The sequence below is a fragment of the Cololabis saira genome, chromosome 3, assembly GCF_033807715.1.
Source record: "Cololabis saira isolate AMF1-May2022 chromosome 3, fColSai1.1, whole genome shotgun sequence".
Classification (NCBI taxonomy): Eukaryota; Metazoa; Chordata; class Actinopteri; order Beloniformes; family Belonidae; genus Cololabis; species Cololabis saira.
This window is the reverse complement of record NC_084589.1, coordinates 12,764,749-12,779,365: the sequence shown is the minus strand read 5'-3', so window position 1 is coordinate 12,779,365 and position 14,617 is coordinate 12,764,749. Positions and strand designations below refer to the sequence as shown.

Here is a 14,617-nt window from a genome sequence, read left to right as displayed (position 1 = left end):
GGGGGCCGTTTGGTTATGCTCAGGGGAATGGTTGCCGTGTCAGTCATTTGCTGCAGCTGCTAAAGAGTGCACTTAGCATCCATGTAGCAGAGATGTGAGGAGTGACATGATACTGTACAAGAGCCTGGACAACATATAACATTTCAAAGCATTTTTCCTAATTGCTTCCAGGCCAAGGTCGCTAGCTTATATGGAAGCAATCCCTTTCCATCAAACTTCTTCTTTTTTTTGTTTTGTTTTGTTTTGTTTTTATCTACCGATTGGGGAAACATTGAACTGTTAAGTAAACGTGACCCTGGCGGGGGCTAATTCGTTTGGAAATAGCTGGGGCCGGTGCATTTGGTGCCATATCACTGACACTCCGTCGGCGGATTTCCTCCTGTTTGGATGGTCACCATATGTTGATGTGGTTTCTGTGGTGCGATCCTGAGACGTCCAGTCACTGAATAATTACATTTGCTGTCTATGATGAGAAGCTGTTTACAAAGGGTGAGGATGGAACAGGTCGGACTCAAGGGCAAAGGTGTATGCGGTCCAGATGCACCAAGGACATCCTCAAACATAAAACAACACAGAGGTCTAAAACAGAGTATTTTATTACTACTCACAATGAAGTCTAATTAGATGGCTTTTCTAAGCATATGGATTTCTGAGGGCTTGGATCGGTCTGGAAACCCAAATCAGAAAATGTTGAGGCGATTTGGAGAAGTCATAGTAGAAAAATGCAGTGATTCTTATGTTACTTTGAATTTCATTTCTTACCTGCCATTATCAACCCAAGATATTTCAATTATTTATGTCAGCTTCATTTAATGACACTAATATCTGATAATATAAAATGACACGTCCCCAAAAAAGTTGGTCTTTGGGGGATTTAATGATTGTGAAGAGGTGATAGGGTAAAAAATACTTATTATTCAATAACATGTATTGTCAACATCTTATATAATTGACAATCTGGTACTAAAGTAATTATCTAAAGATTCGTACTGTCTTCGAAATTGCAGACTACACACTAGTGTGTAATGATTTCTTTCGCAAAATGTCGCAGGATGCAAGCAATTACACATGCTGTATGCGCCACTTCCAGGAAAATTCCCAGTGTTCGACAGACCAGCCGACCTCAAAACCAAAAAACACTATTATACACAGCATGTCATTTTGAAAATGAGTATTTAAGGAGCAAAAGATGAACGGGGAAGAGCAGTATTGACATGTTTAAAAACAACGTTGCTGACAGGAAGATTCGGAGGGTTTTTTTTATCTACAATGCATAATATTATCAAAAATGACAGGCCGCCTGGAGGAAAGTCGGTGCATAAAAGGCAAAGGTGTAAACCCAGACTGGAGTCTTGTGGGCTCTTATCCCTCAGATGGCTTTAAATCAAAAACCGCCACTCAACAATAGCAGATATAATATATAACCTTATATAGCAGATATAACCTTGTCTACGTCTCTAGGCTCGAAGGCACCTGGACCATCACACAGTGTAATCTGGTCACACATCAGTGTTCAGATCTGCAGTGGGTGCTGTGTGCTCTGAACCAAAGCTGAGCAGAGCCATCTGACTGTTATCGGGAACAAGTCCAGAAGCCAGGCCCTGTGCTGGTATGAGGTTGTATCAGTGGCAAAGGTCAATTCCCACTCTCAGCAAAGTACACTGAGATTTTGGAGGAACATATGTTGCATTCAAGACCACATCTTATCTGGGGACGTGCATGTATTTTTCACAGAAGGCGATAAAAAGCAAAGCTTTGGCTGAGGGGGAAGAGGGCACATGGTGTGGAATATTCTGAATTAATGACAACCCCATTTAAGACATGTTTGCAGGAGAAGTAACACAAAATTACAGCTGAAATGCCTGAACACCTTCTAAGCACTGTGAGAAAGAATGACAAATTTACAAAGTGATAAAAGTTACTTTCACACCTTGCATTTGTTGTAATGAAGCTGAAGAGTCTTGAAATATAATGGGTACGACTAAAGAAACACAGGTAAATGTAAGAATCACTGCTTTTTTAATCACCAGACCCCTATTTTACCTTTTATAATAAAAGAAAAACTCTGCCTTTTCTTTTCCCAAAAAACAAGTGTAATTTTTGTGGATTGCATGTGTTTTAAAAGGCTGTCAAACCTTCTTATAAACACATAAACATAAAGAAACTGAAGCAAATGTGCAGCATTAATCAAGAAGTCCTTGCTAGATTTTGTTTGGAATTTTATTTGTACAGTAATGGTGTGGAATATTATCCAGTAATATATGTATATAAATGATCTTATATATCAATGTAAAAGTCCTTTACACTCTGACTGAATGCACCTCAAACTCAGATCCTAGAAGCACTTATGAGGTAGACATTATTAATGGTATTTTCCACCCTCTGCAAAATATTGAAGACACCTTAAATTACTCTTATCAATGTAAGAAATATATGATTATCATGGAACTCTGTACATCACAAATAATAAAATAATTATAGAAATAGAAATTATACCGATTTGAGTGCATTTTTGTATATTTACAAAGAAATGCTGTTCTCTCATTTCTTCATTCGTTGCACTTTGTAACGTTTTTCGACTGTACAAATATTTACAGCTCAAACAAAAATGAACAGCAGTGCATTCGAAGCTAATGTGCATTTAAATATTGTCTTTTTTAATATTTTAGTCATCAGAGAAGACAAACTCTCACTGTCCACGTGTCTGTGGCGCAGTCAGTTGTGGAAGTGCATTTCGTAAAGATGCAGACTTTTGAGCAAAAAGTTTGCTTCAGTTATGTGTGCTTTCTCTCTTTCTTCTTTTTTTTAAACAAAAGGGTGGGCGCCCCAGCTGGGCGAAAAGTCTGATTTGGCCTCTCCTAGTAGAGCCCTTATACTGGTCTCCAACGAGGCTAAAATCTCTTAAAGGCATTGCCACCACTATCTCCTCTCCTCTCCTCTCTTCTCTCCAGGCCGCTCCGTGTTTGTGCTTGGCAGATTAGGCATTCACCCCCTTTTGTTTCTTATTTTATTTATTTATTTTTGGAAAGCAGGCACTTGCTCGGGCCTGCGATGGCTCCAGCTGGACGGCGGCCACTGCGGCCTGGACTCGGAGAGCCAGAAGAGTTCGGGGTCGGCGGGCAGGATCACACGGAAAGGGCCGCGCAAAGCGCGCAGTCCGCAGTCCTGCACAGGCTCCCATGTGGCCCGCATGACTTATGGAGGAGAGCTGCTGCACTGAGCACTTTAAGGCAGAGAGTGTGAATGAATGTGTCTGTGCTTGCTGAGTCTGGATAAATAGGAGATGGAGCCTCGTGTGTGTGCGCATCCCTTTTGGAAAATTAAAAAAAAGCACAAGGCGGCGCGTCATGCGTAAAAGCATTTCAGACCCGTGAGGATTGTCCATCTTCAGCCATCATGGGACCAGTCCAGGACGCATCTTTTTAAAAAACGGTGTGTCTTTTTCGAAGTTGTGTTTTTTTTTTGTTGTTGATTAGTTTTTTTGGCCGCTACCTGCAGCCACACTGCTCCACCACCATCTCCTCGTACTGCTTGTACACCACGTTGTTCCCGGAGTCTATGTAGAGGATGCTGATGGGGCTGAGCTTGGTGGGGACGCAGCAGCTTGGCGGGGTGCTGTTGGGGTCCATGGAGTTCATGAGGGTCTGGATGATGGCGTGGTTGGTCGGCTCCAGGTGCGACCTGAGGGGGAAGTCGCACACCCCCTCGCAGTGGTAGGCCTCGTAGTCCAGGGGCGCGATGATCCAGTCGTCCCAGCCCAGCTGCTTGAAGTTCACATGCAGCGCCTTCTTGCTGCACCTGGACTTGGATTTCTTGCCGTGCCTCTTCCCGTGGCGGCTGGTGATGGCGGTCCTGCGCCGCCGCCGGGGCCCCTCTCCTCTCACCCGGATGGTCGATGGTGAAAGTTGGGGCTCCTCTTCCTCCTTCTCCTTCTCCTTCCCCTCATGCACCGACCTCCGCGACTTGATCTTCTCCTTCATTTCATTGAAGAGGTTCTCCTTCTTGACGGAGCGGCTGTAGACCACCAGGATGGCCTTTTCCTGCTGGCCCCTGCCTGTCCTGTCCAGCCCCAGCTGCCTCAGGTCCACCTCGGTGTCCGACTGGCTGAGAGTGACCCTGAGCTGGAAGCAGAGCTGCTGCTGCTGCTGCTGGTGGTGATGCTGATGCTGACCTTTAAACATCTCCCACACGTCCAGAACCTCCCAGCCGGGCTTGGTGGAGTCCAGCGGGTCCAGGGACCTGCGGTCCAGCAGCCTGTCGGAGCGGCAGGGCTGCAGCTGGATGTCGTACAGGCCCGTCGTGCGCAGGGAAGTCTGCACATCCCCCGGCGCTCTCCTAAAGATCCGCAATTCCGCCCCGACCAGCTCCTCTTTCTCTGAAAGGGTTGAGACATCAAACAGATACTTTTGTCTTCGCAGAGGAGAGTGCAAAAGATTGTCTGCAAGGATAAAAGAAGAAAATAATTGCAGTCAGATTCACTTAGGCCGTACAGTGTTCAGAGAGAGGAGGAGGGGGAGGGTTGGGGGAGGCATGGGGGGAGAGGGGGAGAAGGGGGGAGTCACATTCTCCCACTGAGGCCTTCTCTCTCTCTCTCTCTCTTTCTTGTTTTTCAAATGTCCACCCTGAACCTGCCTGAAACAAACTACAGCTGACAAGTGCTGCATTTGCGGAAAAAAAGAAAAAAACATCACAGTTGACCACATTGTAAAATAGCATGTTCTCACAAGATTTCTTATGTTTAAGGTGATATGAGTCCATTAATTGGATTTCCTGCAAAACTCCTCGCTTTTTTGTTATTACGCATGGATTCTGCTTATTATCTTCAATGTTCAACCGCTTTCGCTGATGCTTTTCAAACTATTTTAAGTGTCTTGTTTCTAAAAAAAGCGCCATTCCAATACAATCAGATAATATTATGATTTCCATACCTCCTGGATTGAAACCCAGCGCGTTTGACTGAACAGAGCTGTCATTTGAAGCGCTGACAGACTAATTATTGCATCCAACTTCTCTGGCAGAATTTAAATAAACTTTCACATTCCACGCAGCTCCAGAAACTTGGAAATCTGAGCATCAAAATGTGATTGGTTTACTTCTTGTTCTTCTTTCTTTTTAGTCTTTTTTTAGAACTCCTGCAAAGTTGTAGGCATGCACAGAAAACAACGGCAGAAACAACGACGGGTTGGGGGCGGGTGAAAGCTGCCAGACACAACGGACCAGAGGCGACGTACTGTACAGTGAACAATACACAATTAATGCATTATTCCCTGCTGCCGGAGACACAGGAGACCTACAAATGTTCCATCAAGCCAAACAAATGAGTCTGCAGTGGTAAAATCCCCCAAAAGGGAGCTACATAGCAATAAATAGACTAAATAGGAGCCGTAAACAAGGATAAATGTGTATACGTTGTATGTATGTTTTGTGCACCCTTCTCAGCATGACAGAATAATTAAGATAATTATTCCTGTTGGTGATGTTATACTCACACAAATACTTTTTTTCTGTTGGTACCACCAGAGAAGGTTGTTTTGCTCTATGAGTCCAAGTGCATGCACAGTTGGTCAAAATTGCATTTCTAACAATTATTTAAGGGATTAATGGTCAACTGTTATGTGAGCAGTGCATGCAATCGTCAGTTTTCAGTTAGTAAATGAATTTAATTAAAGGCGTGCAATGAACCTGTATATGTTGCCGAAGTGGAGTCAGATCAGGTTCATATGGGAAACTGACTCAGGCGAATTCAAAGGTCATTTAAAACGTCTTAGGAATAGTTTATAACGAGAAAAAGTTGATGTTACGATGTAATAACGTTAGCTGATGTGTTTTCATGTTTAAGGGGCGACTGTGACTGGGGCTGGAAGTTGAAGGGTTGGTTTCTGGAACCAAACTCCGTCACTAAAGCTTTAACGTGGTTTGGGCCGGTGGTTTGCCTTCACCTTCACCCGTTCACTGGAAACCCTGCTGCACCTCAGGGAGGCAGAAATATGCATTTCACAATACAGAATGCATAATTATTTCCCTATGTTATCCCCATTTTATATCTGATTTTTATTTATTTTTTTATCAATGGAAAAAAAGACGGAAAAAAATACCAATAGGAGTGAAATAATTCTATCTTTGCAGCGGTTGTGGGTCTTGCCATCTCTATCAAAACGAATATCTGCAGAGTTAAAAATGTTGGGCATAATTCATAAATAAAATTGTAAATGACTGCAAATTGGAGAAAAAATCGTTAAGTCAATTTGCGTCTGGGATGTCTCATTCCGAATATTTTTTTTTCTTTTTTTTTTAAATCCCACTCAGTAAGATAAACTGATGTTGCCTCATTATTTGTGACATTTTTTCCATGTCGAACGACTTCACTTCTGTATGTTTTAATTAAAGTGTCACGGCTCCACACGGAAACACCCCTGTGACATAATTTGTAAAAGTTGCTCCAAAGAGAAATTTGGGAATGTGGCTGTCAGATTCCCCGTGTGAACCCCGCCGAGTGGAACCGTAAAAAGCAGATTGAAACCTCCTGCTCCTTTCAGTGACTTCGCACGTCTGGTTCGCATTACTTTTTCTTTTATAAGCCCTCAAACAAATCGAATACAAGTTCACCAAATAATTAACAGTTCCCAACTCCCATCCTTCTCATTAAAGCACTTCCCCTCTTAGATTTCATCTCGTCCTGCCAACGACAACATTCCCTCTTTAAACGAACGCGCCTGCACGGAATGACTGACTGACTTAGTATTTGTGTTGACAGACTTTTTTTAAGGGTAAAGTTTTCTTGATTTAGTTTTTACGTTAAAAAAAATAATCTTTTCGTCTCCAAGTTGTTTGGAAACATGTTTCTTGTCATTAATGCATCTGTTTATCCAGATTTAGATGTTGCGCGATAAAGACTGCCAAAGATATTTTTCAGATTATTCCTTTCTGATTTATCTTTTCCCGACTTTAAGGAGACACTCCAGCCTGGTTTTAAAAGCAGATTTAATTTACCTAGAAATGTGTGAAAACAACAGCACGTCAGGGTGCACTGCTAAAATCTGCATCTGCGTGCGTGACTAATGCGTAAAAGAGGGAAAAGTTGTTACTAAGGGCGTCAAAAGGGTAAAAAAAAAAAAAGTCTCCCTTGTCAGATTGTGGTGATTCTAAATCAAGTGGAGGTTAATTCTGCAGGTTGTAATGAAATGCAACACTTTGGGGATGCTGGTAGGAATCCCAGAGGTAACCAAAGGCGCTCGAAAAATAATTTTCCATGATTAAAGTCGCGCTCGCAAAGGGAGGTTCCGTTAAAAAAAAAAAAAATACAAACCACTTCACAGAGGAGGAAGTGCGCTTTCATTCCCCCCCTCCCTCGTCTTTTTTTTTTTCTTTCTTTTTTGGTGATGTGCCCGTGGTGGCCGAGCTGGGTCATTATGGGAGAATAGACAGTGTTTGATATGTTATGACATGAACACTCAATTAGATCACGGAGCTGAAATCCTCCAGTCAGCCGTTCGATGCCAGGCAGCTCTCAGAAGGGTCCAGCTCGGGGTCAGAGCCAGTGACACATCACATCAAAATCACAGGGGAGACTCAGGCGTTTTTCCAATCAAATCAGCTCACACTGCAAGAAATGGCAACACGGAGCGCTGTGGCCACTTTTCTAAGCGACTTCTTGTTCTGTTTTGGTTTTTTTTTCCTTAAAATGACCAGTTATGTGAGAACGAAAACAAAGCAAGGTGTAATTGTGGCCCCGTTTCATTTTTTTCCCCCCAAAAAAGAAAAATAAATCACATCTAAAGATATCGGTCGAATGGTTTTTATAAATAAATCTGGAGAGGGGGGGAGCGAAGTTCGTTTTCCACTTGTGCGCCTCATAGATTTGCGCAAATGATGATAAGACGTGAAGGGATATTTCTTGCAGCGCGCGCTCTGCGTCCGTGAGCCGAAAAGCTCGGAGTGTTTCGGACATTAGGCAACGCAAACAAAGATTGCTTTTATTTCTCCCTCAAAGATTAACTCGGCCTATGCTCCCCCCACCTTGTGAGTGTGTGCGTGTGTGTGTGCCGGACGTGTTTGTGTTTATCAGATTGTGTTTGTTCTCGCGGGCCGCTCGAATCACTCGGTTACACATGTTAACTGACCCAAACACCTGCTTCTCACACCGACTCGCCCCCCCCTAAACCCTCATCAGCCCTCCAAACCCTCCCAAACCCTCCTCAGGCTCTTCTTTGTCAGCAAAAAGCCGGGCACCATAATGGCAACAGATCTGATGGCCCTAACGAGTGATGGATTTGAGGGAATAGACCCCTTTCCCCCCATTTAAAAGTATTAGTTGGGAGGATTTTTGTATTTGTATTTTTGTATTGTATATTTGTATTTTTTGGAGCAAAATGGACATGGAATAAACAGAGAGTTTTAGCTTGAAAAAAAAACAGTTTTCCCTCGTACTGACAGTGATTTACAGCGTTCATTTAGAGATTTAGAGAGCGCCTCAATTAGTGTTTTACTGTCGCATTACCCCGAGGTTAATTTAAGTGTAATATAAGTTAATACTCGAGGGAGGGGTTAATAGATAAACAGATCTCCGAAACCCAACACTTCCCCCTTAAGGCATGTAACTTTAACTAACTTTTATCTTCATTTAACAGTTTGGTCAGATATGAGCCGGTTTATTTCATTATTTATTTTAGCGCGTAAAAGCACTCTCTCCATGCGCGTAAAAGCAGAGCGGGTCTGCTCGTTTTGGTATTTATGCGGCTCTACCCTCGTTGTAAGCATCCCCAACAACTTTTCTGAATAAGAGAATCTCAGACCAGAAAACTGTGCCAGCTAGGGAGAAAAAACTGTGCCACTGAATTATGCAACATTGAGCTAATGGATCTGGCAGCAGAATGAAACCAACCTGTTCCTCTGTCCACAAAACTCGTTATGGTGTTGGCGGATTTGGAGGAGCGGAAAAAGCTCGCGTTTAGTCCGAGTTTCTCCGCCGCCGAGTACGTCCTGTATATAGACAGCATGTATTCATGCGGAACAATAGCGTCCTTTGGGTCTGCTTTGTGATGTCCCGCGACCGGCTGCGAGGACGTGAAGATGTCTTTTAGGAACTTGGATGACCTTTGTCCGTTCTGATGGGAGATCCTGGCGTCCCTGTTCCTCCTGGGCGCAGAGGGAGAGATGATAGCAGCAGACTGGAAACACGGTATATTCCCAAGGAAAACAAGGAGGAGGCCCGCATATATCAGAACGAGTCGAGATGCGTCCATGGCTGGAAGGTGATGGGGAAAAGCGCTTTTAATGTCTTCTTCTTTTCCTTCTTTTTTCCCCCCCGGGCTTGGTGAAGTTGGGCCCGCCGGAGCCGGAGATTGGCTGTTGCGCGTCAGGTCAGGATCGGAGAGCTGCTGCTTTTTACTTTTGCGCTCTCCGGTCGCGCCAGAAGAAGTGCGTTTTTCGCTCTGGACTCCACACAAGAGCGGAGACTGCTGGGCCGAGAGAAACACGCCCACATGGTGGCTCAGTGAAGGGCTTCCCAAACAATTTCATGTCACGGACCTCCAAACAGACGCGCGCTCCAGCCAACCGCCCGACAACAGGAGTGACGGAAACAAGAAGACGTGGGCAAGTTTGGGATCAATTCCTGCTCCGCACCAAACCCGCGTAGATATCCGCACATGTAGGCTATTCTTCTGGATTAAACTAAATCTCAGTTCAGAACTAGAGTTTTACAACCAAAATGTTGCATTTACCTTAACGTATTTTAGTTTTTAGTGGTTTAAATAGAATGCACATGTCATATCAGCAAAGTTTACAACGAAATCGTAAAAAAGCTGATATGCGGTTGTCCTTGTCACAAGGTCTCAGATTAGATTAGATTTTACGCGCAGATACACTGAAGATGAAAGACGTGCTCATAAAGTTGTGACATCCTTAAATAGGATTGTTCACTTTTTCCCAAGTTAAAATCATCTTTATTTGCAGACAGGGGGATTTGGAATGAGGGAAAATGAAATAAAATGTACTAACTTTAGTGAGAATCTAGTGTAGAACTTTTGAAACACATTTACGAAATAATAAGTTACAAAAACCGATCATTGAGGTTTTTGGATTTAAATGCAACTTCGACATGTGCATAGTCAACTCCTGTACGTCATGCACCCCACGACTGGACGAGGACTCGCGCACACTCACCAAGTGGCGAATGGAAGTGCTTGTGTGACCTCTAGTGGCCGTGGGCATCTATTACATCATAAAAATGTCAATAAAAGTGTGTGTGTGTGTGTGTGTGTGTGTGTGTGTGTGTGTGTGTGTGTGTGTGTGTGTGTGCGTGCGTGCGTGCGTGCGTGCGTGCGTGCGTGCGTGCGTGCGTGCGTGCGTGCGTGCGTGCGTGTGTGTGGTGGTGGTGGGGGGGGGGGGGGTGTTCTTTGATTTTTTCAGTCCATTTTACACAATTCCGCCTGTTTTCACTTTGGAAGAAACTCCAGAAGATGCAGAGCTGGATGCCTCCACAATCACCCAGATTAATAAATGACCGACACACAGAGCACCGTTTATGTTAGCCTTTTGTAGGGCAGTCAATAAAATACTTGAAATTAAAAAAAAAAAAAAGTCAACTTTAGAGGGTTATTGGAAAATATTAAACTGCCCATACAGTATGAATCCATCCATCCATGGTTTGGGTTCTGAGGGCAGCAGCTTAAGCAGAGAGGCTCAGACTTCTCGCTCATCCTCCAGCTCATCCAGGAGAACACCACTCAGTTCCCAGGCCAGCCTAGAAGTGTAATCTCATGGCCTGGGTCTGCCTGAAGGCCTTCACCCAGTTGGACATGTTAGCTTCACCTCCCCAGGAAGGCTACCAGGACGCCGGCTCACCAGATGCCTGAACCACCTCAGCTGGCTTGTGTAGATGTGGAGGAGTAGTGTCTCTTCTCCAAGTCCCTCCAAGAGGATTGAACTGCTCACCTTATTTAGGAGAGTCCAGCCACCCTGCAGAGAAAACTCATTTCAGCTATGCATTTACCTTTGACCTTTAGTGCAGTCTAAACCTTTAGAGATAATGAAACATAAGCACTTTGACAAGTAGTTCAGAACATTTTAACTGTGGACCGGAAATAAAAAAAATCAAGCCACCAGGACGAGTTAGAATATTGACCAGAATATCATCTTCCAATAGAAGTAAGAAAGTTGTAAAGCTACTGAACCCAGTTAACCATAAGTATCTTTTTACGCAATGAAAAGGGGAGAAAACGAAGATCTCCATTTTCATAGTAATCTAATGAAGACTTCCCAATGTGTCTTATTTTTCTGAACTAAGGGATAGATAAATTGATCAACTACCTTAAGAATTTTATTGTCAAGGTCTGCAGCCACAGGAGCTGAAATGCCCTCTGTTTTTGTGATCAAGAAATGTCCTTATCTAAGGGCCCTCAATATCCATTGATTCAGATTTGTATGTGTCTTTTCAAACTATTATTATTGGATTAAAGCTTATTAAGATTCTATTTTGCTCATTGTTTGTAATGATTACACATAGGTAAGCACCTCATCTTTCGCTGGAAAATTCACAAGGATTGTTTTGGAATAAATAAAATGTAAAGGATGTGACACCACTAAAACATACAGACCAGCTATTAAACACATGAAGAAAAGGCCAAAGGGAAGAGAAGCGGCAAAAAAAGAAGCAGCAAAACTCCACAGGGGAGACTAAAGTGTCTGTTTGATCACGTTTCCTCTATTCAGTGTTTTTCTCAGCAGTTTTTCATAGAGCCAAACATTTGAATGTATGATTAAAGATTTTGAAAAATATATGTATATTTGTAGTTCATTTGAAAGAATCTGGAACAGCCACAAAACATATAAAATGTGGCTAAACCTGAATTTTAAGCCAATAATAAAGATGCTGTCTGAGGTACAAACCCAAAACCCTATAGTGGTGAAGCTGAGTGGCTGCAGGATCATGGTGTGAAAACTTTTTTTATGTATATGAATTGTGCATATCAGAACTGAAAAAAGATTCTGTAAAATACAGACAAACTATTAAAAACACAGACACACTTTTCAGTCTTACAGAGAATTCAGATCTGACGTTTAGGTTTCAGCATGACATAGGCTCTGAGCAAAGGGGGAAAAAAACAAACAATTCAGGCACTTAAAAATTTTAAATGTTGAATTCCCATTTAGTTTTCCTAAATTAAAACCCTGAATAGGTAGACTGTTGTGTTCATCAAATGATATTTCTACAACAAAAACATCTTCATTTTATGGGTTGCAAGGCCACCAAGAAGTATTAAATCTGATAAAGAATCTTTTTACAAAGCTTTGTGGATTCCACTGTACATAAAATGAGCTCCCTTTTCAACTGCAACAATCAAAACCTGTTTTCACGAGACTTCCGGTGAGCGGCGAAGAAGAATGGCGGCGTAAAGCGAGACTCTTACCAGTCGAAGGCAATTAAAACCCCTCAAATGACAATAGAGCGGATCCAAAGTTAAACCAAGAGAGGAATGAAAGGGGGAACTCGAAGGAGTAGCCGAAGAAATCAGAAAATCCAGGAAAAAAAGAAAGATACCGTGATGAATACCGAAGGCGAGGAGAGCGGTGGTGAGGCCGCGGCCCGCGAAGAAACCCCGTCGCTGCACAAATATCTGGAGGACATCACCAAAGACATACGTGAGCTCCGAGGAGAAATGAAGAACGACATAAAGGCTCTCAACGCAAGCTTCACACAAGAGTTCGCAAAATTCAAAGAAGATATAAACAACAAACTTCAGGCGAACTGTGTCGAACTACAGGAACAGAAAAAAAGTCTCAGCGAAGCCCAAACACGTATCGATGAACTCGAAACATTTAACATGGAGGTGAAAGAGGCGCTGCTGACAACGCTCCGCGAGCAGAGCCAGCTGCGGGAAAAGTTAACCGACCTCGAGGGAAGGTCCAGGAGGAACAACGTGCGGATATTCGGGGTACCTGAGGCGGCAGAAGGGGACTCGGTCCCCCGCTTCGTGGAGGATCTAATACGGAGGGAGCTGACGCTGCCCGAGGACACCAACCTGCGGATCCAGAGGGCGCACCGAGTGGGTGCGCGGAGACCCGGCTCCGGAGAAACGCCACGGGCCATAATCATTAATTTCCTCCAGTTTGATATCAAGGAAATGATATTGAAGAAGGCGTGGCAGAAGCGGATTAAATTAAACAACACACCGCTCTATTTTGATCACGATTATGCTGCGGAGGTGGTGCAGAAACGCAAAACCTACACGGAAATAAAAAAGGTTTTAAAGGGTCGAGGCATCAGGTTCCAGACTCCTTTAACAAAGATCAAGATCCACTGGACGGATGGACCCCGGCTCTATAACAGCGCACACGAAGCAGCAAAGGAGATGAGGAGACGGGGGATGGAGGTCCAGGTGAGGGAGGCTGAAGAAAGGCCGGCGCTGGCGGAGCGCATACAGGCGGCATCCCGGTGGCAACGTGTCGGAGATCCGGGAGCGCAGGGAGAATTAACCGGGCGCGTGAGAGGAAAACTGCGTTTCTGAGTTTCGGAGATCTGGAGACACTGACGGTATTTGAGGGAAACGGGAGGAATAGATGTGAACAGGTTTTATATACTTATAGCCTACGGGAATAGTGAAAATATAAGACTGAAATACCTGCGGCTGTATCCTGGGTTTTTTTTTTCTTTTTTTCCAGGCTGTACATACAGGGGATGTTTTTTAGCCTATTCAGTCATTTCTTGATTTAAAGCCACAATTTTCCCCTGGATATAGGCTTCTCCTAATAAATATCTGTCTAGACTGGTATGACAATTAGGAAATGTTGGACAATTCTAGAAGGAGACGGGGACCCCTTTGGGGACCTCCCCCTACCTCTAGTGAGGGGCCCCTCCCACATCGAGGGATCTTCCCCTCCCCTACCAACAGGGGCTTGGGCACAGTTATAGAAGCCCATAGTTATTGGAAGTTCTGTGTTGTTGTTATTATTGTTTTTGTTCAGGTTGTTAATGTTCTCAGTGTCAGTGGAGATGAAGAGCGAAACATAAAGAAAAGACAAGATGTATCATAACCAACTTAAAGTGGTGTCTCTGAATGTGAATGGGTTAAATAATCCAATGAAAAGAGGGAAGGTCTTAGTAAAATTGAAGAAGGAAAAGTCACAGATTAGTTACTTACAAGAAACACATTTATCAGACCAGGAACATGAAAAGTTTAAAAAGATGGGATTCAAAAATGCGTTCTATAGCTCATACAAAGGGGGGAATAAAAGGGGAGTTATAATTTTGATTCCGAACACAACAAAATTTGAGACCTTAAAGGAAATAAAAGATAAAGAGGGGAGGTATATTGTGGTCAAGGGGAAAATTGAAAACCAACTGGTTACGCTCATTAATGTCTACGCACCTCCAAACAGTGATAAGGGTTTTTTCAGGAAACTATTTGAGACCATGGTGCAAGAAACTGAAGGAATTTTAGTATGTGGAGGGGATTTTAATATTACGCTGAACCAGAATTTGGATACAACTAGTACCAAAAATAGTAGCAAAATTCATATGACCAGATATATAAATACCGTTCTGAATGAACTCGGAATTATGGATGTCTGGAGGGAATTACACCCTCTCGAGAGGGATTTCACCCATTACTCGGCC

The 14,617-nt window shown here is 43.4% G+C and overlaps 1 protein-coding gene across 1 annotated transcript; it reads right to left on the bottom strand.

Moving 5' to 3' along the window:
- Nucleotides 1-1,988: 1,988 nt before the first annotated feature.
- Nucleotides 1,989-9,546, bottom strand: gdf6a (growth differentiation factor 6a). Its single transcript, XM_061716269.1, has 2 exons — nt 8,882-9,546; nt 1,989-4,438 (listed from the first exon to the last, which is right to left on the bottom strand). Exons 1-2 carry the CDS (start codon nt 9,240-9,242, stop codon nt 3,489-3,491), a joined length of 1,311 nt encoding a protein of 436 aa, XP_061572253.1. The 5' UTR covers nt 9,243-9,546; the 3' UTR covers nt 1,989-3,488.
- Nucleotides 9,547-14,617: the final 5,071 nt, after the last annotated feature.

Bases quoted from the DNA above. Each gene is read 5' to 3' on its own strand.
- gdf6a (XM_061716269.1), bottom strand. From the start codon at position 9,242: ATGGACGCATCTCGACTCGTTCTGATATATGCGGGCCTCCTCCTTGTT. The intron at 4,439-8,881 runs GTTGGTTTCATT...TTATCCTTGCAG, and splicing joins TTTTGTGGACAGAGGAACAG to ACAATCTTTTGCACTCTCCT.